General features: G+C 31.2%; 1 protein-coding gene across 3 annotated transcripts in view; it reads right to left on the bottom strand.

The window, feature by feature from the left end:
- Positions 1–3,166: 3,166 nt before the first annotated feature.
- Positions 3,167–25,834, bottom strand: part of LOC145292097 (phosphatidylinositol 5-phosphate 4-kinase type-2 alpha-like) — a 265,122-nt gene continuing 242,454 nt past the window's right edge. For all 3 annotated transcript variants that reach the window (XM_080138179.1, XM_080138180.1, XM_080138181.1), the window contains exons 6-9: positions 19,872–19,910; positions 18,067–18,180; positions 9,778–10,063; positions 3,167–3,564 (exon numbers count right to left, since the gene is read on the bottom strand). In XM_080138179.1, coding sequence (XP_079994305.1) covers positions 3,383–3,564; positions 9,778–10,063; positions 18,067–18,180; positions 19,872–19,910 — 621 coding nt within the window. In that variant the 3' untranslated portion in view covers positions 3,167–3,382. The remainder of the gene's footprint in view (positions 3,565–9,777; positions 10,064–18,066; positions 18,181–19,871; positions 19,911–25,834) is intronic.

Raw genomic sequence — 25,834 nt, 5'->3', positions numbered from 1 at the left:
TACGCTTTCTTTCTGTAAAAGTGCATGGATTTTGCAAACAACAGCATGTACACATGCACACACATATATAACATTTTTATTGACATATACAACTGTTCATCTGAAGAAATCCTTAAATTCAATAGATTCTATTTAAACAGTATGTAACCAAACTGATTTGCATGGAGACTCAAATAGAAAACAAACACCAGGGAAAAGAACTCGAGGTCTCTAATGGAATCCAAACTTGTGTACTGCATTGACTATTGTATAGATAGCAGTTATAGGATTTGCATTTTTCTCTGATATTTATTTTTGTTTAAATCTCCAATCTGTGGGTTTATTCAGATATAGTTAATAAATACAATGTACCAAATCTAAGTATGTGTGTGTGAAATATATATATATATATATATATATATATATATATATATACACACACATATTAGAGAGTGTAGATTGTTAATCTGTCTAGGATTCTAGAGATAAGTTGAAGCCTAAAACGATGTCATTTAAAAAAAAAAATTTTTATTTATTATACTTCAATATTTCAAATGCCCTGCATTGTTCATTGGGAATGATCATTGGTGAATTTGTGTAGCAATAAAAACATAAATGAAGTCAACCATGTACATGGTATTATTCATTTCCATTTTTTCCGCCACCATGCTAATTCATCAATAAGTATTCTAGATGAGGAATGCAGAATGTTTGAAATATTGAATTAATATTAAAAAATTATTAAAAAAATAAAACATTGTTTTATAATTTAACCATAATCAATTCATAATCAGTAGAGTAAGACAAGTTAGCAGCTCCCAATCAATGAAAGTCGCCAAATAGCAAGACATTACTAATCTTAACCAGATAATTTTTTTTTTGTAGATGCTTCTTTTTACTGAAGTTCTGGAAAGAGTAAAACACTAGTAATGTGCGTGCGCGCACACACACACACACACACACATATATATATATATACACACTCATGCATACATAAAGAAATAAGAAAAGTAGGTAGACATATCAGTCAACTGAAAGTCTCACTCAATCATACACAATAAAAATTAAATAAAGCAGTAAAGCTTTAATATAATTGGAATTGCTTAATTAATGTTAGAAGGTTGTATTGGAGGGCGGGCACCTCCCGCTTCTACTCTTAAAACAAATTATAAATACATCTGATCATTTCTTCTCTTATCCCTCCCCATTTACAGGTGTAAAGTCTTGCAGAATATTTTGCATCAATGCAAAATATAACGATGAATTAATTTCGGATTTGGATATTATAGAAAATTTCCAAGGAAAACAAAACCCTGCTTCCTCATAATTGCTTATTCACTTAATTTGAATGTTTAAAAGTGCTAAGAGATTTATTTATCAAAATTGAATTAAACAAAAGAAAAAAAAGAACATACAAGTTTTATATGAGCAGGGGGGAAATATTCATGACAAATGTAAGTATTTTCTTGCTTATTGTCAGGATTTAGACAAAAGAGATTCTCATTTTTCTTATTTATGTTTTCAATGCTGTACACTTGAGATGTCTTCACATATCCATTGAAATTGGTGATACACAGAAAACTTCCACTTCAATATAGAGTGGAAGATCCTCTTTCCAATAGCATTATATATATATATATATATATATATATATAATATAGATGATCAAAACAGAGCTCTCTCAATAACTGATTGCATAAGGGTTGAACTGTTAAAAAATCGAAACTACCAACATTTAGAAAACACATTTCAGAAAGAATTATTGCACGTAGCCAACAAGATGTGAGCTTGTGTCTGATCAACTCAAGCTGAGTAATCTGGTAGAAAGCACATGGTGTTTAGAAACCCAAAACATTTAAAGAAACCCAGATAACATCACTGAGCATGATGCATAAAAGGGTGTCCAGTTTAAGATCCCCATTGTTTGACCAATTTAAATGAAGACCTGAAGATAGCACAAGTGTAAAGCGGAAATGAAATACAAATATTTAAAACAAAAATAAAAATGGATCTTCCACTCTATATTGAAGTGGAAGTCTAGACAACTAAGTATATAAAACACCCTCACACACACATACATTAAGAAAAATGCCTATTCTGTAGAGATTTTTAGATTCTTTGATATGACAAAATCGTGATAAAATTGTCTTCTTTTTTTTTCGGTTTAGAAGCACAAATAAACCTTACTACTGATTTCTCTCAAATTTTAATTCAAGCCTAAAATTACTATTCTGAATACTAGTTGAATTACTTTTTAATTTTGAAGAAAAAACAAAATAAACATGTTGGGAATTTTATTTTTATTTTAATGATAATAGATATAAATCATCGACTTGTTTATTATAGAGAGTCTTTTAAAAATTTGAGAGTTATTTTGAAGCCTTTAAACTGACACATAAGAGTAATTTGACTTCTAAACTGACTTTAATAAAAGTTTAATTGAAGATTACAGTTCATTTGCACTTCTAAACTAAAGGAAAACACTTTTCCCTAGGTGTCCTTGTCATATCAAAGGACCAGATTTTTTAAGCTGTCATTGTTGGGAGTGGAATCTTTTGGTAACTTTTGATTCCCCCTCCCAATTAAAGGTGAACAAAATGTTTTTTTCTTTACTAATCTGTGAGAATATTTTTTTATAATTTTCTTTAATATTGAAGCATTAAGAAAAAAATAAAAACCCTGTCAGCATTAAATAATTTATAATACAAGACCCGATAATGGGTAAGAGTGGTGATTATGCAAAATGAGTAGGGTGAGTGTAAGGAGATATAGAGATTAGATTTGGGGGAGGGATCTCTTTCCCACTATAATAATAATAGCAATGTTCTTCAGTGAAAAAAAAAAAAAAAAATCTCTCTTCTTATAGCAACCCCTAAATAGTTGGCCTGGAGCATTTGTATTGCTCTTTGAACCCCACCTCATTCTTAATCACAAACAAATCAACATACTGGGTGTCACGTAAACCACTTTCATATGCACATCAATCCATGCATACATTCAAACAATATAATAAAGAATAATATGGAAGAATTTGGACAGTTAGACAAATTGGCAAGAGGAGAAAAAGAGAAGGAAGTGATGTACCCTTTCCCTCCCCCCTGGGATTAGCAAGCATCAGCAGCCATTAATAATATCTGGAGAATTTGTCTGATAATAGCAGTGACTAAAGGAAGAAATTGGAGATGTGTCAAGGATTAAAAGTGGTTGTGGTTGCGTGTGCCAGTCACGGTCACTTCTTTTCATTTTGGTAGCGGCAGCAGCGGTGGCAGCAGCAGTCAATTAATCCTTGACCCCCTTTTGGGCTGAGAGCTGCTTTTTTTTTTTTTTTTTTTTTTGTGTATCTTTTCTTTTTTTAAAAATGTACCCCTCCCCCCGCAATTTTTTATTATTTTTAATTTCTTTTTTATTCAATGGAACGGTCAATGAATTCCACAAATCGCTTGGCATACTGGTCTGGACGCACTGTAGAAATCTCAGCACCCGCCCCGTGTTTGACAGTCTTGGCAGCTTGAGCTGTCCGTTTCTTCATGCCATATTTGGTAAGAATGTCCACCATCGCTAGGAAATAAATTTCTTGTTTGTCTTCTGAAATAAACAGTGAAAAGAGAAAATGAAAATAAACTTTTGGCATAATAGTGAGTGTTCAATAATGGATCAGAAGACTCGAGTTCAATCATCGGCAAAGTCATAAAGACTTACAAAATTCTCTCTCACTAACCATTCAGTATTATAAGATAAAACATCAAAGGTAAGTGGGATAATCCTGGGACAAAAATGGCGCTCTTCCCTACATTTCAGTATAGTAGCTAATAAAAAGGGAGTCTTCGAATCATCTTCAACTATAGTCAATCACTTTACGTTTTTTGGACATAAATTAGGGATCGTTAATGAAGCAGATTTAAAATTTTAAGAGCTTTGTAATACCATTAAATTAAAATACTCCAACAGTCAAAGGTGTTTTTACACAGGAGAAGGCCAGAGCTAATCAACCTGATTTTAGTAGAAAATCATTTGGGGCATAATATTAACAAATGTGCAGCACAAGGAAGCACTGATGTGATTGCAAGAGGAGTGGACGGATTAAGTGTAGTTCATTATTATCCGCCAGAACGTTATTGCTTTTAATCAAAGGAAGAGTCTATCAGATATTTGTGTGCAGTGTGATGATATACGAAAGTGAAAACTGAAGATTAAATCTAGAGAATATGGGGATAATAGGTGCAAAATAGGAAACTTCATTAATTTGGTTTCATTGAAAGAATGCGTAAGAGTGCTTGATTTAGGAAATGCAGAACAGTTGAGATTACATGGTCAGCTAGCAGGGAAAGGTCAAAGCAAACCTGAAAATGATAAGGATAGATTTGATAGAAAGAGGCATAAATAAAGACCTGGCCAAGATAAATTAGTTTGGAGGTCATATTCTAAAAGCCATCCAACACATGCCAACATGTCAAACAGATGTGAAATTGAATATATGATGGACGCTGAAACTAGCAAACATTTTTAAATATCTTCAAACGCTTAGCAACAATACAGTCTATTAGGCATTATTAAAATTACTTAAACTTCAATAATTTGAACTTGCTTCGGAAATAGGGTAAATTTGAAACGATCAATTTTATTATGAAAATAAACTAAAAGTCTAATTTGTAGATGATTATCTTCTCTATATAAATAAAATGAACTCATTTCCCCCCCCCCGTGTGAGTTTGACCTTAATAGGATTAAAAATGAAGACATTAAATGCAAATGTAATGTGCACGAACTGCAGCACAGGATCTGAGGTGTGCTATAGGCCTATTAGCATTACACTTCCTCAATAACCATACATTCCTATATTTTTTCCGGTGAGAGTTCACTGCCAAAACCGGTTAGAATCAATGGAGGTTGTAAAATCTTTTCTCTCTATTAAATTCCTACTACTCCTGCTACCACTTAATACTGCTGACAACGCGTCCACAAGGAACAGTAGGATTAAACACCGGTTTGGAATCGTAAAGGGTTATTAAACCCATTTTTTTCCTCTTTTTTTTTTTTTTTTCCTTTTTTTTTTTCACTTCTCTCCCATAAAAAAAAAAAATTATGGTCCGATTAACCTTATCTTTTTTGCCTTTTTGCTTTTCGTTTAGCGTAGAACGCAAACTGCATGACTACTCAGATTTTACTTCCGGTTTGGACAACTCTAACCACGGCATCTGACTATGAGCTTTATTTATTAGTACTTCACACTAAAAACTTTTCTATATAAATAAACAAACAATTTCTTTGTTACCATTTATTATTCGAACGCAACGATACCGTGATATTATTTGCATTTTACTTAAAAATCAAAAACAAAATGAATAAACACGCTAAACGTCCGATTAAGATTAGATTTTTTTGTTTTGCATTTCTTCCTTCCGTAAGACGCACACTGCGAGACTGCTAATTTATACTTCCAGTTTTGACGACTCCAACTGAGCAATCTAACTATGAGCTTCACTTATTACTGCTTTCATTTTTTACAAATTATTATTACAACGCAACCATATCGTGAAATTACTTGCATCACACTTGAAAATAAAAAAATAAAAAATTATTACTATTACAACGCAACCATATCATGAAATTACTTGCATTACACTTGAAAATCAAAAACAAACAAAAAAATTATTACTATTACAACGCAACAATATCGTGAAATTACTTGCATTCAAATTGAAAAACAAAAACAAAATAAAGAACCAGGTGAAGCTCCGATTAAGATCAGAAAAATATGATTGCTTTTTCTTTACTAAAGAATTCTGTACGTGTTTAAAATAGCATTTACGAATGCTTCTTATTCATTGATGAAATTACATTTGCTACATACCGGGTTTCTCACAACTTTTTCGTCAAACCTACCTGTATCTTTCAAACATACACCTGCTGGCGGACACCGTTGATTACGTTACGTTTGCGAAAGTCAGTTCAAACTAAAAATATCTGACACTGTTTTAGATAGTTTTTAACTTATTTACCCAAAGTTAACATATTCAACAGAGTCTGCAACCATTTGTCTTCTCCAAATACAGACATAAACACTTTGTTCTTCGAGATGATTAAACATTTTACATTAAATAAAAACACTGAAATATCCAAACCATTACATACTGAAAGAATACCACTTTTTACATTTTCGATATTTTTTTTTGTTTCTTTTTTTTTTCTGGGGGTCGATTGCTGTACTAGGAATATAAGAAACATGCATTTTCTCTTTTTTATTAGACTTTTCCATTACACCAAATTGAGCCACAGCAACGCATGACAGGGCAAGGCTAGTACTTAAATAATTTAACTATTTCACATAAATCGCTGGATAAACTAATACTTAATATGTTGAGGAGATATCTACAGTCTACCAGGAGTTATTATACAAATTGCATAAACCAAAATAACTCAAATTTACTCTGAAAATCGTTTCTTAAATTTAAAACGACCAATTTAAATAGTGACAATCTTTTTTTGATGGAATTCAATAATTAGATAATTCAAACATCTTTGTCAGTTATTGGGCTTAAAAGAAAAATTGTTCTGAAATGATATTCTACAATCTCCAGAAAAATGTTTTTTTTGAAAAAGAATTCATAGTAAGATGCTGGTAGTGCAGGATTGTGAATCTCTAATAAGTAAATCAGAAACTTTTTAAGTGAAAAAAATTAATTTGAATCGCCATTTTTTTAAGTCCTTTTAAGACATAACAAATTAATTTCTTTGACAATAAATAAATTGCCATAGGCCCCCACTCAGATGAGGATTTTCTGCATGGTGTGAACTGGAAATGATGCTACAATCCTAATGCCTATAATTAATCAAATACATCACATATACAAGGTTCAATGGGATAAGGAACCAATTTGCAAAAACATCAGTCAATATTCATGGATGTTCGATTTCCGCAGTAGCAATAATCAACTGCAGATGTTTAATAATCACAAACAACTTTAAAAGATCTATGAATGCAGCACTAGTTGATAAAATGGGCATAAAAGGAAATATTTGAGCAAGTGATAAAAATTCATGCAATATTACAGTGGGCGAAGGAAGTAAGAGTTTTTTTATCATTTCTGATAGTATTCATATTTTATTAGGACAGGACATTTTAGTCAAAAATTGGTATACAAATTTTTTTTTATTTAAAAAAATAGTGTCAACAACAAAATATCATTCACCAACGCAAGGGGAAATCACTCATACGACAGTATTATTCACTGAGAAATCAGGGGAAATAACTCGTTAGCATATTGCTATTTCTGTAATAAGTCCAAAAAATATTTCTTTGCCATTGCTATGAGAGCATTTGAATGTGAAATTGCTACAGCATTCAAAAGGAGATGAACAAATAATAGTTTTAATAAGAGATTATCAGCTTATTATAGGCACAGAGAGATTCAGGAGTGTCACGTTTATCAGACTAGTGTAGATACCCACCACTAGGGTCTCAAAAGGCAAAAAGCAACACTATAGTGCAAGCAGATATTGAAGCCAAAAGCCAGAAAATGCTGTCAAAGGTATAATTGAACTAATCAGCAATAAGGAAGAAAAACGGCATGTTCAGAGTAGTGGCAAATTTTGAATATACATTAAACTATGGAAGACTATATTCCAGATATATACTTTAAACTATGGAAGACTATAATCCAGATATATACATTAAACTATGGAAGACTATAATCCAGATATATACATTAAACTATGGAAGACTATAATCCAGATATATACATTAAACTATGGAAGACTATAATCCAGATATATACATTAAACTATGGAAGACTATAATCCAGATATTTACATTAAACTATGGAAGACTATAATCCAGATATATACATTAAACTATGGTAGACTATAATCCCAACTCAATACCTCTGATGCATTAGCTTTTCTATAAAATAGGGTAATGGAACAAATATTTTTCCAGTTTAGCTTTAAAAGGTGGATATCGGCAAATGGAGATAGAAAAAAATAGTAGCGATAAAACTTCTTTCATTTGCAGTGATGAGTATTTTCAGTACACCTGCTTCAAGTTCAGCTATACGTAAACAAATCACATATTCTCAAGACATAGGTGAAGTGCTGGACACAGTGATCAACTGACAGTTGAATAATAAGATGTTATGAGAGGATTGAAAATAATAAACGGAACAACATTTGATTAGTGATGAGGAGAGTTTATGATATGTGTTTATTTACATTGGATTTGAAAACAACCATTAGGGAAGCAATTCCATGATAATGTCTTACGCAGATGGTAAGTACTTGAACAGAAACGGTTTACATAAATTCTGTTTGATGTTGGGCATATAAAGGAAAGTGTGTTGCGGTTATGGTAGGAGGACAAATTCTTGCTGTGAATGTATTATACAAGAAGGAACTCTTTTCCTGTCTTAAACTCATCGATCAAATTATGTGTTGCACCTGTGTGAATGATTGTTTGTTCAAGCATATGATACTGCCACTGAAACTACAAGTTACGATACTGATTATATATCTATCTATAAACAGTTAGGTAGGTGTATATGTTTATATATTTCCATGTATAGGATCCACTTCCAAACTAATTAACCAGTCATTATGAATTTTAGAACACAATTGCTAGACAGAAGGGTGGATAATGTATGCAAAATTCTCCAAATGTCAATCTCTTCTTAATAATCCTTAAGCATAAGCCTAAAATTTTCTATATCTTTTCTAGAATTAAAATCATGCAATGGATTTTGATCAAAATTGAAATAAGGATTCTAGGAATTATGTCTAGTAGCATAATATACTGATTTTAATCTTTGTTGGTGAAAAACTTCTGTTCTGGGAATTCATTTTATTTGTCCTGAGACTGGTATTATTCCTTTTCTGTTGGATACTATTTTCAAAATTCATTGCTTACCAGGAACCGCTATGAATGGCAAGAACCTTATCCATATCTTGATTTTCTACAAACTCTTTGGTCGTGATTCTTTTATTAACTGACCTTTTACCTTGGATTATGTCATTTAGACTCTGCGGATTATAACTTCAACGACTTATCTTTATTCTTTTGTCTGATCATTTGGATTTTTACCTTGACGAAAAAAAAAAAAAAAAAAAAAGAAAGAAATGCTTTTATAGATCTCTAAATTTATACATTTGTTACTGATTTTTTATTCCCTGATGAAAAGAGGATATCTTTGAAAATCAATACGTTAAGAATTTAAAAAAAAAATTATTCCTTGTTTTAAATATTTGATGAATTGATATTCTAATTGACTTAATTTTTATTTTCATCATTCATTCTTGTTTACACATACATAGTGGCAGTGACTGTTGAAAACAGAAGTTCTAAACATGTGTCTGTAGGTTTAAAAATAATTATCAATCTTTATTTTAAAATATTATTATAAGACTGCTTTAAAAAAAAAAAAAAAAAAAAGTTGAACCCTCTGTAAAAAAAGGTAGTCAACCTTAGCTGAACACAGTATTCCAAAATCAATTGTTGAATGCTATCTGACTGTTTACTGTTTATACCCACCTAACCAATATTAATAAAACTTCATTTCCCTTAATTCTTGTGCTAATTACCAGTAGCCTGGAGGATGAATACTAGCTTATAGAGTCAAGGATGACTATGACTGGGTTTGGATCCCCCAATTGGGAGTAATTATTTCCTACATTGATGGGAATGGAAGTTCGAAATGTGTCTATAAGTTTAAAATTATTAATACTTAAAAATATTATCATATATAAATAAATAAATCAGTGCATTATTGAAGCTTCTTTGTAATTATTTCAACTGAATATAAAACTTACCATTTCCACTTTTAATGGCAAATATCTCAATCTTTGGATCAACTTCACCACTGAACGGTTGGTTAATAAAAGCTTGTGGACTGTCAGGTGGAGTTGGTACATTGACAATCCCATCACTGATGTAGTCGTCTTCTAACCCGTCCTCAGTCTCTCCTTCTGCATTATCTCCATTTTCAGCCTCTGACTCTGCTTGCTGTTGTGCTTCAAGGGCTTCTTGTTCTGCTTTTTCACAGTCGTGGATTCCAACAATCAAGCTGTAATCCATTAGATGCAAACTGGATAGAAACTGAAATAATAGAAAAGTTTTTCACATATGCATAGGAATGAGTTCTTATTTTACAACACATCAACCTTGCATTTTGTTTCATACAATGCATTCATAGAGATGTATCTTATATCAAAGGATTCAGAGCATCAGAATTTTATTTGTATGGATCTGTGTTTTCCCTTTAATTTATACTAGCAGAGGTATCTAGTGCTACCCAGGAATGAAATTAGTGTCTATATATTGAATGATGAACTCAATATCACAAACACAAAATACTAAAGAGTTTGCTCACTGCATGGAAGCTTTTTTTTTTTAACAATTGTTAACAGTTTCAGTTTTATTTAAAGTAAAAATTAAAAAAAAAAAAAAAATTCCTTGGCAATATAATTTTAACTATTTGAAGCCAGCAATGGGCATAGTACAAGACCTTCTCATACTGATTTTGGCCATTATATACATACAGAAGCTACACAAGATACACTTATAAATTTCACATCCGATTCAGTGTGATGTCAATATATTGAAGGTCACCAGAAACCAAATTACTGTACAATTTACTGTTCATTTTTATTGATAGTGGTTTAAAAAATATTGAAATTAGAGAGAGGGATAGGAAGAAGGGGAGAGCAATCAGGTGAAAAGTGGTAGAGATAAGGGCGCTGTTTTACAGGTTGTCATTATACAGAGGGAGACAACTCTTGTTTTTACTAAAAGATTCATTCATTTTTTCATCTTATAATTTAGGACAGGATATTTTTTATTAAATCAAAACATTAAAAGAAAGCTGCAATCATTTTTTTTTTTTATGTAACAAAGTTGATAACATTAATAATACAAAATGTAGTCTTTATGTGACTTAAGAGAATCGTTTCTGTTTTCATATAATTTACAATACTAAAATCAACAAATGATATTTGCATTAAAAATGAAAACATTTAAAAATAAAACTGCAGCAACTTTTTGTTTTTAAATTAAAAAGTTAATGTTATGGTAAGGTTTTTAAAAAATAATCTTTAACCTAAAAAAATACAAAGGATGAAATTTTTAAAGATGTGGCAACTTTTTTTTCTACTGTAATGTGATGATAGTTGTAGAGGTTATGATATGAAAAAAGGAAACTATTGTCTTAATAGTCGCATAAAGACTACATTGTGTATTATTGATCTTATCAGCTTTGTTACATTTTAAAAAAAAAATCATTGCAGCTTTTTTTTAATGTTTTAATTTAATAAAAAAATATCGCGTCCTAAATTACGAGATGAAAAAAAATGAACAAATCTTTTAGTAAATGAGAGTTGTATCCCTCTGCATAGTGATACACTGTAAAACAGCGCCGAGATAAGTTTGGAAAGAAAAATGTTGAGTACATAAAAAAAAAAGAAAAAAGAAAAAAAAAAAACTCTTCCATTTTTGCTATTCATATCCCCCCCCGAGAAATTCCACATAGCTCTGCTAGTTCCAAATGGATTTTATTGTGTATGTGGAAGGGGGGGGGGCTATTTAATGAAATTCTCCAACAAAAATAAATAAAAAATAAAGTAAAGAAATTTATGGTAATTGTATTTTCATAAGGTGATCATCAAAAATGTGAAGCTATCACCATAACATCCGAGTACCAGTAAATGTTGCAAAAATGGGTGATTGAAACTAAAGTGAAAGATAACATTTCAAAATAAAATAAAATTTAAGAATATAGTTAACAGCGGAAAATATCACCATTCACAAAGAATTATGCAAAATAGAATTTTAATAAAAAATTAAATGGATTTATTATTCCAAGTCCACAAACTCTGAACGATAAAGCTAGCTTGTCGTAGAAGATTATCTCCCTTCTTCTAAAAGAAAGCCAACATGCTGGATTGTCATTTGAAATTTGAATTCTGGATAGTAAATTCATTTTATTTTTTATTAAAATTCTCCACTCGATAATTTTCCATAGTTTGCTTTTTATGTACACTAATATTCTTTTCACCAGCTGAGTAAAAATAGTCATAATTTTTTTATGTAATTTTATTTAAACTGCCATCTGTATTATTTGAATTCTTCGGACTATCGTTTTCATCTTGAGATGAAGTCCAAAGAATCCAAATAATATGAATAACCAATCTTCATTTTAAAAATTTAAAAATGTTGAACTGCCATATTTCACTTGAATAAACACCAAAAAATGTTATCTTTGAATGAATGAATTAAGCATTTAAAAAAGGTGAATTTTAATTTAACATAATAAAATTTATTTCTATTCAAGCAATTGACTATTCACATTATACACATAATTGAATTGGATTCATCACGATTGTGGCTTACAGGTGTTTTACATTAAGAAACTAGAAATAATCCTCATGTTTTATTATTCTTTTTCTTTGTGAATTTTAAGAAAGACGGAAAGATAGAAAAAAGAAATTATTTCATTTATTTTTTTTGTGACAAATATGAAAGCAAAGAAAATATAAATTTTCTCTATGATGTGAAATGTTATAAAATGTCACTTAACAAATTACAGACAAGCAACACTAGATATAAAAATAAATATACAGATACACAGCAGTTGTTATTACAGTACTTTGATAATTGTCCAAATGTATAGTACAATTAGAAGAACACGATGGTTCATAGCTTTTTGAAAGCTATTTCGTGTGTAAACATTAAAAGATCCAATTGGATTTAAACTCTACATATTTTCTGCTGGTGTTAGGGTGAAGGAGTTTTAAAATATATACTAGCAGGGAGACCTGATGTTGTTGGGGATTGAATGATGACCAACAAATGTTTCACACTCACATATTTTATTGTCATCGAAATCGGTGAAATCGCCCATTTTTCAATAAAATTGATTGAATGCCTGCTCTGCTCTAATTGGGGACCCATCAGTGCACCAGGAGGAAGCTTCACATGTCTTCCCACAGTGACTTAGTCCACAATATATTGTGTTCTAAACAGAAACATTCATTGTAATGATGTTGCATACCTGGGTAACACCAATTCACCCAGCTACAGCTAAGGGTTAGGTAGGTGTTTGAAAAAAGGTTTAAGAAATTCATTCTTTTCTCCAAAACCCTGGAATATGTTTGTTTTTCTTTTTCTTTTTTTGTCAATATGGTGGACAGAGAGGCAATTTCTCAGCAAAGTGAAATTGACATTGGTAACGAGAAGTCTACCCTGATATCTACAAAGATATTGTCATTGGGCCACATATTTTATTTTAAGTGTTGAACCACCACGTAAGTGATGGAAATTAAACTCAAAGATGGAAGGGCATAGCTGATAAAGTTTCTTTGAAGCAAATGGGTTCAAGAGAGAGAAAGAAGGAAAAAGAAAAAAGAGAACTAACGAGAAATATGGTTTAAGATAGAGAACAAAAAGAGTAATCTCCAAATGACAGAGGAGGAAATGCTAAGAGATGGTGGTCAGAATTAGGGTTAAAAAAAAAATTCTGTTTTAGAAATTGAAAAGATTTGCTTGCTGGCATCAAAGAGTATGCATTGTTTTGGACACCTGCCCAGAAGCCAGAAACCTCCCCAGAAGAGCTAAGTTGAAAAACTCTTGCTCCCGACTAAGAAGCTGTCTGAACGAACCAAAGTTGAAAACATCCTGCATCATGAAACCATGAAGAACCCGAAGAATTAACTTTCCTTTGCACAAAGTGTGCCCTGAATATCTTTTGAATAATTATTCTCGCTTATAAAAAAAATGATCTGAGTTTTTAAATTGCTTGATTTGAAAACCCAGTTAATTACAGTGCCGATAACCAACCTAGACTGCACTGAGAAATGCGATATACCAGCAACACTAGAGCATCTATGAAAAGGAACGGGTCAAACCAACGAACGGCCAACCAGAGTGCAAAAGGTATTGCCACATGGACTTAGGATCATGTATGTTTTGTGTACTTTGGGTATTAACGTGGTAGTTCCAATGACCCATGAGTTGTCACTCTTGAAGAATCCAACATTAGACAAAGATAAAAGTGTACCCACCAGGACTTAGGGTTAGAGCACATTTTCTTGTCTGTGTGTATAACGAGAACCTGCTCAGGGTGGTACTACATCATTTCAAATGTGCACCTGTCATATCAAAGAACCTATTGTTGATTATATATACTGGGCTTTCTACTTGTGTGGTAATAAAACTTTTCAAATGCATTTGCGATGTTAGGCTGTATAAGGTGCTAGCTTTAGTCAAAATGGTTTGTTCATTCTTTCATCAGATTTTTTCAATTATCGATTATCAATACTTATCGAAAACATTCAGATACAATCTAAGAACACTGCCAGATACATGAAGTACATTAGTGTGAAATTTTATAAAAATCGGTCCAGCAGTTGCAGAGTCTATAGGGAATGAATTAACACACAAAGTTCCTTTTATATAATAATAGAGATTATTGTGTAACGAACATGATCATCATGCACTGCTTAACATAGCATTGAAAATTTCTGTATTTAGTGTTTCAACATATACAAGCAACAGAATTGCCAATTTGATTCAGGGGAGATAAACTTGTTGATCAAAAGTAGCTTCCCTTGAGGGGCATGAAACAGATATCCCTGCTGAGGTTAGATATTTCATGAATGATTTCCAAGAAAGCATAAATTTATTGCAATAAAATACACTTGGATTTGCCTTGGGACGAAATAAGCTTTCAGTAGATTCAGAGATTGATGACAAAAGTTGATACTTTTTAGGTTTCTGTAATAAATTAATTTCCATCTTTTTTTTTCTCCCATGTAGCAACATGCAAATTTTTTAATTGATAAATTTAATAATTTAATAGGTGAAATGAACAGGAATTATTAAATGTTTTATTTTTTCATAAATAAATATTGAATGGAAAAGAAAAGAGATAAAGAGATTAAATCATCAAAACATTGTTTACCGTTTAATTTGAATAAAATAAGCGTAATAAATATTAAATATTTTCTATTTTTATTTACATTTCGGAAAATAGATTTTATTTTTAAAAAGCAACATAATCTCTCTATATATATCTTCACATATAATAAAATGACTGCAGAAATTCCTCTCTGAACCAAAGTATCGTAGGTTTGCAATAACAGATACCACATACAAATTCAATACATCTAGGCTAATAGCCACTATCTTTTGTAGTTTTCAAACATCATTAAACTACTACATTGCATCCTACGAGCACCACCATTAGTCGCAACATCTATAGAGGAATAGTCCATATTTTTCTCTCTAAATATTTAGTCCTACCACTGCTCCCAGTTGTCACTGGGAAGAATTCTACACGTTCTGCAGATTCTGTGATTCCATCTATCATAACTGGCTATTACATGCATATACCTAACATAATCTTTTCAATTTCAGATTCATAAATAATAAAGGCACCCTCGCCAAATTCTGTTCATTCTGATTGGCAGAGCCCTACAAATTCTCATATTTCGGAATCCAATTCTTTTTATAAACAAACGGTCGCTGAAATTATAATTTGACGACACTAATAAACATTACTTTGCACGATGTCAATTTCAATTAATGCTTAGATCACTACAATTGTATGTGTGTGTAAAAAAACATTTCAGAATGCAACTTTTCATGAGTAATATATATATATATATATATATATATATATATAGTAAATTTACAGTACATTGTTATTTTTTTTTTTTTTTATTTTAGTTAGCTTGGCATTTCTTCTGTGTCTGTTACTTTGCTCAGCTTCATCCGATGACTACCAGTCAATCCCAAACCATAATTAACAAAAAAAATCCCGATGATCCGGTTCAACCTCTGCAAGAGTAGTTTACAAAACTATTTTTTTTTTTTTAAATTATCCTACAACATTTTCAAATTTCTTCATTTCCTTCTTCCTTCTGAATTATCATTGATCTTCCACTAAATTTTTTGGTTTATTCTATTCAATTTTTTCTTATTTTTCCATCGATTTATTATTTATAAAACACTATACTTACATACAAAAAGAAAATCGGCTAAATTAATACTGTTTGTAAAGAAGTTACTCTTCCCCCTCACCCTCTCTCTCACTGAGCGTCGCTAATGGTTCTTATTATAGTTCATGCAGGTCTGAGTTTGTGTGCATGTGTTTGTTTGGGACTATGTCTTTAAAAAAAAAAAAAAAAAAAAATTTTGTTGTTAAACCAATTGCACAAAAATGATAAATGTAAACAAACATTACAGGATGCAACTTTTTTATGCAAAAAATAAAGAAATAAATATATTCAGTAATTTTACAGTCAATTTTTTTATTTTATTTTTTTTTATTTTCTAGAACTAACTGTAAAGAGGATTTATTTTTCATTATAAATATTAAGATATTTTTTGTTATAATTTTTTTTTAACTTAAAATTAGACATGCTTACACCTATGAAAGCTAATATTCACTTAAAGACTATTAAAATGCTCTTCTCAATACAAGTAAATAAACAGTGAATGAGGATTCTTAATCCAAGAAACCCGATTAGTTGAATGATGTTAATTAAGAATTCTTATTATTGTACATTAATTTTATGCAGAGTAAAAAAGTAACACAGATGAGTTCCATAACATCCCATGTGTTTAACAACAATAATACGCCTTTGGCAGAACACAAAGGAAACAAATTTTACTTGCAAGGGAAAAAAAAAAAACAACAAAAAAAAAACAAGCTAATTAACTTTTTCGTTCACTGATGATGGATCTGATACAGTCCAAAATTAATAAAAACTGTTTCAACTTTAAAAGGACAAAAAAAGGAAAAAGAAACTTAAATGTTTTCTTCTAATAATTTTTTTTCATCTTAACATGTTCCAAAAGCAATTTTGTCTGCTTATTCAAAGTGTTAATATTTTTAATAATACTTCCAAGAGCTTTAATACCAATTTTAATATTTTCATATTTTAGTAAAAACAATCTTTTTTAATTTACAAATTTTTCTCATTTTTTGGAAAAAACTTTGTAAATGTTTATCACTTTGAAAGTTTGTACAAAGGCAAATAATATTTAGTAATTGCCAAGAGAAGATAACTTTGATTTCGTTTTGAAAAATTGATTGTTTCAAATTAGTAATTTGAAAATTTAAAAAAAAAATATTTGTTTTATTACAATTTAAAATATTTTTCAACACAATAATAAGTTAGTATGAAATCGAATTAGAATCATATTGACTATAGTAACAGAATATTACCATCTTAAGAAACCGCAAATAAATATTGTGCAAAAAACATATATTAAAACATTTCTTGTTATATGAAGAGACAGTCTGTGAGAAAGAAACACGTGTAGATTTTTTAATATACTTTTCTTAGAGCACATTGTTTATTTAATGGAATATTATAAAATTCAGAGATCCACTTAGAAATAGACCTTACTTAAAAAGACAGCGTGATGAAAAGTGGATAAAAATAGTATTTGCAAGACGAGTTGAAGAGCGATTTGGTTTGTTTTGGTGATTTTTGATTTACGACAAATATTTAGAGTTAATGCTGAATCTTTGTAAAAAAAACTGCTTTTATGCTTTAAATTTTTTATTTCTTTAAATATTTATTTATGGCATTTGGTTGTTTTATAGGGGAAGATTGTTATTTTTTTTTGCTTTGCAGAACACGAGTTTTGCAAAGGGAAAGAAAAAATACAATAACACCAATGTTTGGTGCATTTTAAGTCAGAATGCCAGTATTCTCTGACAGCTTAATCTGATAGAATCGGGAGAAAGTGCAAATAAAGAAAATGAATGATTATCATCAAAGTAATATATGCACTTACTTAAAAATGGATGAATCTATAAAGAATGAATGGCAACTTTTCAAAAACTAAAACTTATATTGAGATATCATTCTATTTCTCACAATTTCCAATAAAGAGCAAAGAAGCAAGATGAGTTTTATTAGATTTAAAACTTTTGTACCCATCAGCATTTATATTCAGTCACATTTGTTGTATTATATTTATGAAAAATAACAGAACATACATTTTTCTTCTTATAAGGCAGTAATTCACCTTTCCCTGAGAAGGTAAAATGATTTCAGAAGGAAATTGCTTGTGTTTCTAGTGATACTTACCTCTGTATCAGCATTCAATTTTTTCATGAAATTCTCCTTTTCAGTACTTCCAATATGAATTATCACACCATCATTTACAAAATCGTTATCTTTTAGTGTCGGTAGATCTTTAGCCTAAAAGAAAACAACAACAAACTTTTAATTTATAAAGAAAATCTTAATAAAGATATTTTATTTTAAAGTTGAATTCAAGAAATAAAAGTGAAGCAAGACAACACCTATAAGAAGCTTTCATAACAGTGATCATTTGAGAAAACAAATCCTTATTAAATAATTATTTAGGAAGCAAAAATCGTTGGCATATCTTCATAAATGTATAAAGAACAGAAATAATCTTCTTCTATCCTAAAATAACTTCACAAAAAATATACTTTATTTATTACAAATTATAAATATTTTTATATGATTTGTCAAAAATAATGAGTTTATTTAAAGTTAAAAGCATCTAAATCATAAAATTATCTTATTAGATTTTCAAAGTCAAACCCGAATTGACTTTAAGCTGACAAATTAAACTTTGTTAATGCTTTTCATTTGTTATTGGCAATATAATACAATTTATATACAAAAAAATTATTTTGTCCTGCCAAAACAACTGGTTATATGAAACATTAATAACCTAAAAATAAAAAATTACATTGGAGAATATAACAGTTGTCTACCTTACAACTAAAATTTTATTTCTTTTTCTGTATAAGTTTTAAAATGTGCGAACAAATAAGCATTAAAAAATAAACTGCTTCACCGCATCATAGACAACGCTGAGTAAGTACAGTTAGTAAAAATATATATAATTGTAATATATATAATTAAAAAATTATTTCACAAAATTGTATATCAACAAATAAAAACACTAAGATCTTGATAAGTCATATGTTTATGCGTTTGCTTTTGTTTCGACGTATACTCAACTTATTCAGCTTCAGTAGGTGTCGTCATACCAGCCTTCATTTTATTGACCCTATTTACAGATGCCAGGCCTGTTATAGATATTGCCAAAGGTTGCATTTATGTAACAGTAATAAAAAACACTATTTTGTATAGATATTCTTGGAAGAGAAAGTTTGTCTTTAAATTCTCCAAATGAATAGACCCTTATGCAATGATAAAATATATTACAATATTCCAGTCTAGTTAAAAGTCTTTATTTTCCTGATCATTTGAAAAAAAAAAACAAAAAAATTTTTGTCTTCAGTTTATTCATCATCAACTAATAACAAAATGTTATTGTAACAGTTGTTGTAAAGGTATATCTTTAATAAGCACATGAGTGCCAGTCGATAACTCCTTCCTCTTGACAACCATAAAAAAATATACTAAAAATAAAGAATTATGATGAAAAGAAAATGTTGCATACTAAAAATCATTTAATTTGATCAAGTAGTTTTATTTTTAAAAAATATTTTAATCAAATGTTATAGCTAAATGATAAACAATCTTTAAATGCTATTTTGCAGGACAGGGGGGGGGTTCTTGGAAAAACTCAAATTTGCTTTATTTTTGCTTTTTCTTGGGAAGTGAAGATTATGGCCTAGCACCCATACATGAATTGAAGAGATAACAGTTATGTTTTTTCTAATTGTAGTGAGAGTTCCTATTTACAATGTCTCCCCACATGACAGAGTTAAACACCAGGGTTCTTTTTTAACGTGGAGAAAAGGAACAAAAATTAAAAATTATCTCAGTCATGAATTTTTCTTCCACTGAGAGACAAGAAATTGAAGTGCAGCATCTGAAGAATAGATACTACACTTTGATCTTGGCTAACTGCACTGAGAGTTATGTGTATGTTGCAGATGTATTACCTTCTCTTTGTCACTCGCTTGCCGATCAACAGTGGAACCCTGAAAAAAAAAAATTTAAATTACATATGTATATACATTAAATAAACAATTTCTTGAAGAACAAACTATTTGATACATTTAATGAACTTTTTATATTCAATTTAGTCTTCTCCAATGAAATAAAAAATGCTTTTTCTTTAAATTCAAATCTCCAACAAAATTTGAATATTATAAAATGTTAGATTAAGAAAAAAAATGTTTGTCCCAAAATATTCCTTGATGAAATTGAATAAAGTTAATAAAATTATAAGATGGAATAAGAAATAAATTCTTAAGAAAAAATCTGTTACACCTCTAAAAGTTATGCAAGCCATCATAAAATTACATACGCATGTTTATTTGAGTAAATATATGCTAGTTTTGGTTGCATAATTTTGCTAGGCTGAAAAAATGATATCATGATAAATGAACTATATACACTGAACCCCGAAAGAGGAGGTAATGATTTAGAGGATAATATTATAACTAACGAACACTTTTCTTTCTCCCCAAAAATAGAAGTTAATGCTTGGATGCATGATGTCCTAACATAACAGATAGTATACTTACACATCCTCCTACACATATACAAAAAAAATCCTAGTCGATGATATCACGAAAAACAAATGATTATACTGTCTCACCTCAAAATGAGAAATTAATGCTTGGGAGGAATGTATCATAACTAAAGCTGTGACAACGGAATATTCTTTTGACTCAAGACACATTTAATCAACCGAGAACCACAATCAGTCTATATAAAAACATAAGATATTAACGGATATATACTCAAGAGTCAAAACCATAATAAGAATATGCTGTTGTCACAGCCCTAATCATAATTGATGAAAATATACTATACAGAATTAAATAAGCATAAATTGTTTTAATGTTAATATAGTTAGAATAGATGAAAAAAACTTTTGCCTTTATTCGTTTAGATATGTTTGTGTAGGGGATGAACTAAACTAATTAACTGATTATGAGTTTTAGAACACTGTAGTAATGTGGACTATATTTAGTTTAATTTTATGCAAATAAGATAAAAAGTAGTTGGAAGGTTTTGTTTTGTTTTTTGTTTTTTTTGGAAGATTCAGATACCTTTAGTTATGATGAAATTTCAGCTGTAAGTATAATTAGACATGAATTAGTAAATACTCCCTAAATTTCAGTTTCTTTGAATATAATACAGAATTGTTAGGGGAAATAAGACAAATAAACTTCTATTTAAAAATTCAAATATTTCTGATTTGCATTATTTAGAGGTATTACACACCATATACACAAGATTTTTGAGATTTCAATTTTTTTTTTTATTTATACCTCTGTCTCATCGAAGAAATGTTGCATCCCTCTGCCTGTTCTACAAGTACTTTAACAGTGAATGCTCTGACGAACTGCAAGCACTTGTACCCCTGCGACGTAAATAGACCCGACAAGCAGCTAAATCCCACCCTTTCACAGTAGAAATCCCTAGATGTAAGAGAGCCTTCTACTCTAGTAGTTTCTTCCCCAGAACCACTAGACTTTGGAATTCCCTTCCGGGACCGTGCTTCCCCAACTGTACTGACATGCAGAAGTTCAAGTGTAACGTGAACCGACATCTTGCTGCCCAACTCCCTACATAGTACCCCTGTAGCTTATGTCCTTGATAGTAGCCCCCTACATCAAAGTGGTGATGTGCCTTGTTTGGGGTGAAAATGTAATTAAAAAAAATAAAATAAAATAAATTTTCATAAATTTGGATTAAAACTGAAATAAGGAGTCTAGGCATAAGGTTTAGTAGAATGTATATATTGATTTTAATGTTTTTAAGAGAACAAAAGTGTAGCAAAATTTTTCCATTTGGTGAATTATTATTTTACTTAAACAAAGATTATATATATCTATAATATAAAGCTGAACGTCTGTGTGTGTGTCTGGTCACAAATAGGCTCCTATATGGTTGACTATTGTAGAAAATTGATCACATATAATGATAGAAGATGTATCGAGACACAGGAATGGGTATGTTTGATCTGGCATAATGATTCACTAAAATTGTGGGGTCTGCGTTCACACTTGGTTCACAAAGTATGGAAATAAAAAATTTAAAAATTTAAAAAAAAAGTATACAAGTGTTTTTGATATAGATGTACATAATAATACTTTGATAAGTATTTTTAACTTAAATAGGGAGGTATAATAAAATTGTGGGGTCTGCGTCGCACCTGGCCTCCATAGAATGGAAATAGGCACAAACTTTAATAAAGACTTTTGATATCTATCTGCATAAGTATACTTTGATAATTATGTTTCAGTTTGAAGAAATATGGTATAATAAAATTATGGGGTGTTCGTTCGCGCCGGACTTCCATAGAATGGAAATATGTCACAAAGTTTAACAAGGTTTTTTAATATAGATCCACAGAATATAGTGTTTCAGTGTGAACAGGTATGGTATAATAAATTATGGGGTTTATCTATTATATTTTTACTTTCATCATATTTTGCTTTGGTTTTGATACCTCAAATTCGAAGCTATCTCTTTACAACTCTTCCTTTTCATAACCTATGATACTTTCATAAATCAGAGTCCATTTTCTGTAGGCTGTTTTTGAACCCAGTCAACGACGGGTACTTTTGCTAGTATATATATACACACACACACACACACACACACACACACACACACACACTCATTCCCTTTTCCTTGTATCCATTTGTGAATTCTTCCACGGATTTATGCCTATTGGATTACTTTGGATCATCTTCCAATTATGCGATTCCCTTGGATTTTACTTGTGGAAATGGAAATTTAACCAACTTTTTGGGATTTTAGATTTTTGGATTTTACCGTTATTGGATATTTTACCCTTCACCAGACTATCCATTCATGTGAAATCACCTTTTTCTTCACCATATTCCCTCTGCTTCACTATTTGTTACCAAGTAAGATCTATGACTTACTTGTAGTTTCTTTAAATAATTTTGCAAGCAAAATCTGAGCCCGCATTTTGCTAATTCCTACCCTTTGATGAGAAGGAAAGTATTTCTTTGAAACTCCGCAGATTAATAACTATCCACTTATTTTGTGCTTCTTTTTTAAAATTAAATATGTTTTTAACTCTTTTTTAACATGTTTTATTAACTACTTGTTCTTTATATATATATATATATATACACACACACACACACACACACACACACACACAAACACATGAAAGGGCATTCCCAAAGTAAAGCCTCCTATTTTTATTCTGCCTGAATGGATCAGAGAGGATTGTAAATTGCATTGTTATGATTACTGAACTTATGCATTCATAATCTGAAAGTTTTTTTTTGTTTTTTTTTGTTGTAAGTATTGTCGATGAGAACTAAGAAAGCAACTCCTATCATGGGCATGTGTAAGAAACAGTAATGTATCATTGAATTCCTAGCAAAAGTACACTGAGAATGATGGTGACTATGTAGAAAAATAAATTCTAGAGCACAAAAGGTTGCTCTTTTTAATGGTACCAATCCCGTCTTTGTAGCTTTTCAACTTTTGGAGTTAAAAAAAAATAGGAGGCTTTATTTTTGGAACAACCCTTGTATATGGATAATTATTTAAAAAATATCTTTATAAAATTGTATGGTTCCTTCAACCGCCAGTCTTCTGGTTTCCAATTTAGGTCAGAATATCTTCACTCATTTCCACACAAACTGATCAAATACAGAAAAGAAAATTCAATCTATATCAATTCTAGTCTGAAAGTCAGTTTCAATAGTTTTGATCTTTTCTGCCCACAGTTTTTCTTCTTAACTTAAACAGTCTAGCACACATGTCTGTTTCTGTAACATGCCTTCTTCCAACACAACCTCCCGTTCTCGTCATGGTTCATTTTATGCATCTGGTATGGTCTCATTTGAAGAGAGATGACGAGATTCTACATTGCTCACACGCAATCATTAAGTACAAAAGCAACTGTGAGTCAACTTTTTTTTTTCTTGCTTAGCAATGGAACTCTACAAAGCGTGCACACACACACACACACATTATTCAAATAAGTTATCATTTTCCCTACACTCCTTCCTGATCTCATGATCACAATAAGGGCACAGGGGTAGTATCTGTCTTTGTTGGGTACTTCTTCAAAGAAGAACAATGCAAACTTCAACCTCTCGCGTACTTCCACTTGCAGTCCTAGTTTCAATAGGCACTATCAGTTGGGAGGCTACTGGCATCGGAAACCCTGTTCAACGGATTTGAATTTAGATAAATTAAAGCCTCACTATCTTCAGAATTGCACTTTTGTTACTCGATAAAAATTATTTACTGGTCAGAGGTTTTTAATGCGACAAGGCATTTCATCAATTTTCAAGGACTGCAGGCCGATCACTTCAGTAACATGACCAGTCTTGTATTTTGTTGTGCACCTGCTACGTGGGATTTTAACCTAAACGATGTTTTCTTTTTTATACTTCCCTTTAGTCACCTCTGATTCAAGCAATGGGTTAACCTCAAACTCTTTATTCAGACATGGTATCTATGTAGTGTGTCAGCCGGAGTAGTGGAAGGTGAAATGTCATCCTTCGGGGTGACGTTGTACCAGTAGACTGCCTCCAATATTGTACAATTCTTTCTGGTCTTAATGACCCTATGACATCGTTCTACAATTTAATTTCCACTTGACAAAGAGGCACAACGAAACCGCAAATGCACATTCCAATTCTTTGCAGATTCATTAAAGTCTTTAACTAGTGAATGCAGTGTTGTTGTCAGTCAATATTTCCATCGGTGAGCTCAAGGAAAACATTATGTAACTTATGGATAACAATGGTCACATCTTATTGGCGCAGTGGTCGCCATATTGCAAATCTAGAGGGACCACAGTCAATGATAGAAAATTCTAACCATTGTGATTGGCTACGTTCATCCTGCTCCAGTTACTCTTCACACAGAGTTCTTTTTCCCAGCGAACAGGTGCCGAATCTATCAATCAAAAGGTTTCACAGGCTTTCACAACTGATTTAGCAATTCCTTTGGATACTTGCAGGTCAACCGACCTGGCAAAGTATAAGGTCCACTTCGCACCCGGATATCCATTTTGATGATGGATGTCAGTCACCTGGTCCTCGTTCAGTTGTCTTCTTACCACTGTGCAATCCTTAGTTCTTTTCTTTCTTTGAGCAGATCTATTCACCTACATGGCACTCTGGTGAACCTGAGCAGTTCTGATATGAGTTCACAAGTTTTAAGTCTATAGTCAATCCATATTCTTCCGCCAGTGATCACAAGGTTCCTAACAATATATTGACTAATGTCTTGCCAGCTGCACTTGTGTTCACACGTAATGTTCCAGTGCACACATGCTGAATCAGTGACCAAGTGTAACACTGTCGCCTTCCACCAAAAGGACAAATTAACTGGATCTGCTTCTTTTACTCTGCTCAGATTTTCTGCTAATATGCAACAGAAAGAAATATTTTTGATCCTATCATCGCAGCCATTTGTTACTGCAGTTGCCAGGCGCTTAATAACTGCTACCCTGAGCCATCCATATGCGAGGAATTAACCTACAAGTTTACTGCAAAGACAAAATATGTTAATGGGTTAATCCATTGGGGATTTCCGGAATTTGACTTCCTAGTTTCCATCAGTTCCATCCTTATCCCAGACCTGCAAGCCAAAAACTTTGGCTCCATCTCTCAGTCAAACCAGACCCTTGGAAATCAACTCATAGTCCAAAAAACGTTGTTGCACACACAGTGTAGAAACTATGCTTTCATCAACGAAAATGTCAACATATGTTGATATGGCACTTTTGATCGTATGGTCTTGAGATATGATAGCATCTACAGTGGACTTCATAAATGGCGCCACATTCAGCCCAAATCCCAACCATGTAAGACAGAAGCCCCTAAAAATCTGTCAACATGGATTTGAAGATATGCATTTCGCAAATTCGAAAGAGACACATTGA

The sequence above is a fragment of the Euprymna scolopes genome, chromosome 13, assembly GCF_053919585.1.
Source record: "Euprymna scolopes isolate OS-2025 chromosome 13, ASM5391958v1, whole genome shotgun sequence".
Taxonomy (NCBI): Eukaryota; Metazoa; Mollusca; class Cephalopoda; order Sepiida; family Sepiolidae; genus Euprymna; species Euprymna scolopes.
Note: the sequence above shows the minus strand (reverse complement) of the source record. Positions and strands in the feature narration are given on the sequence as shown.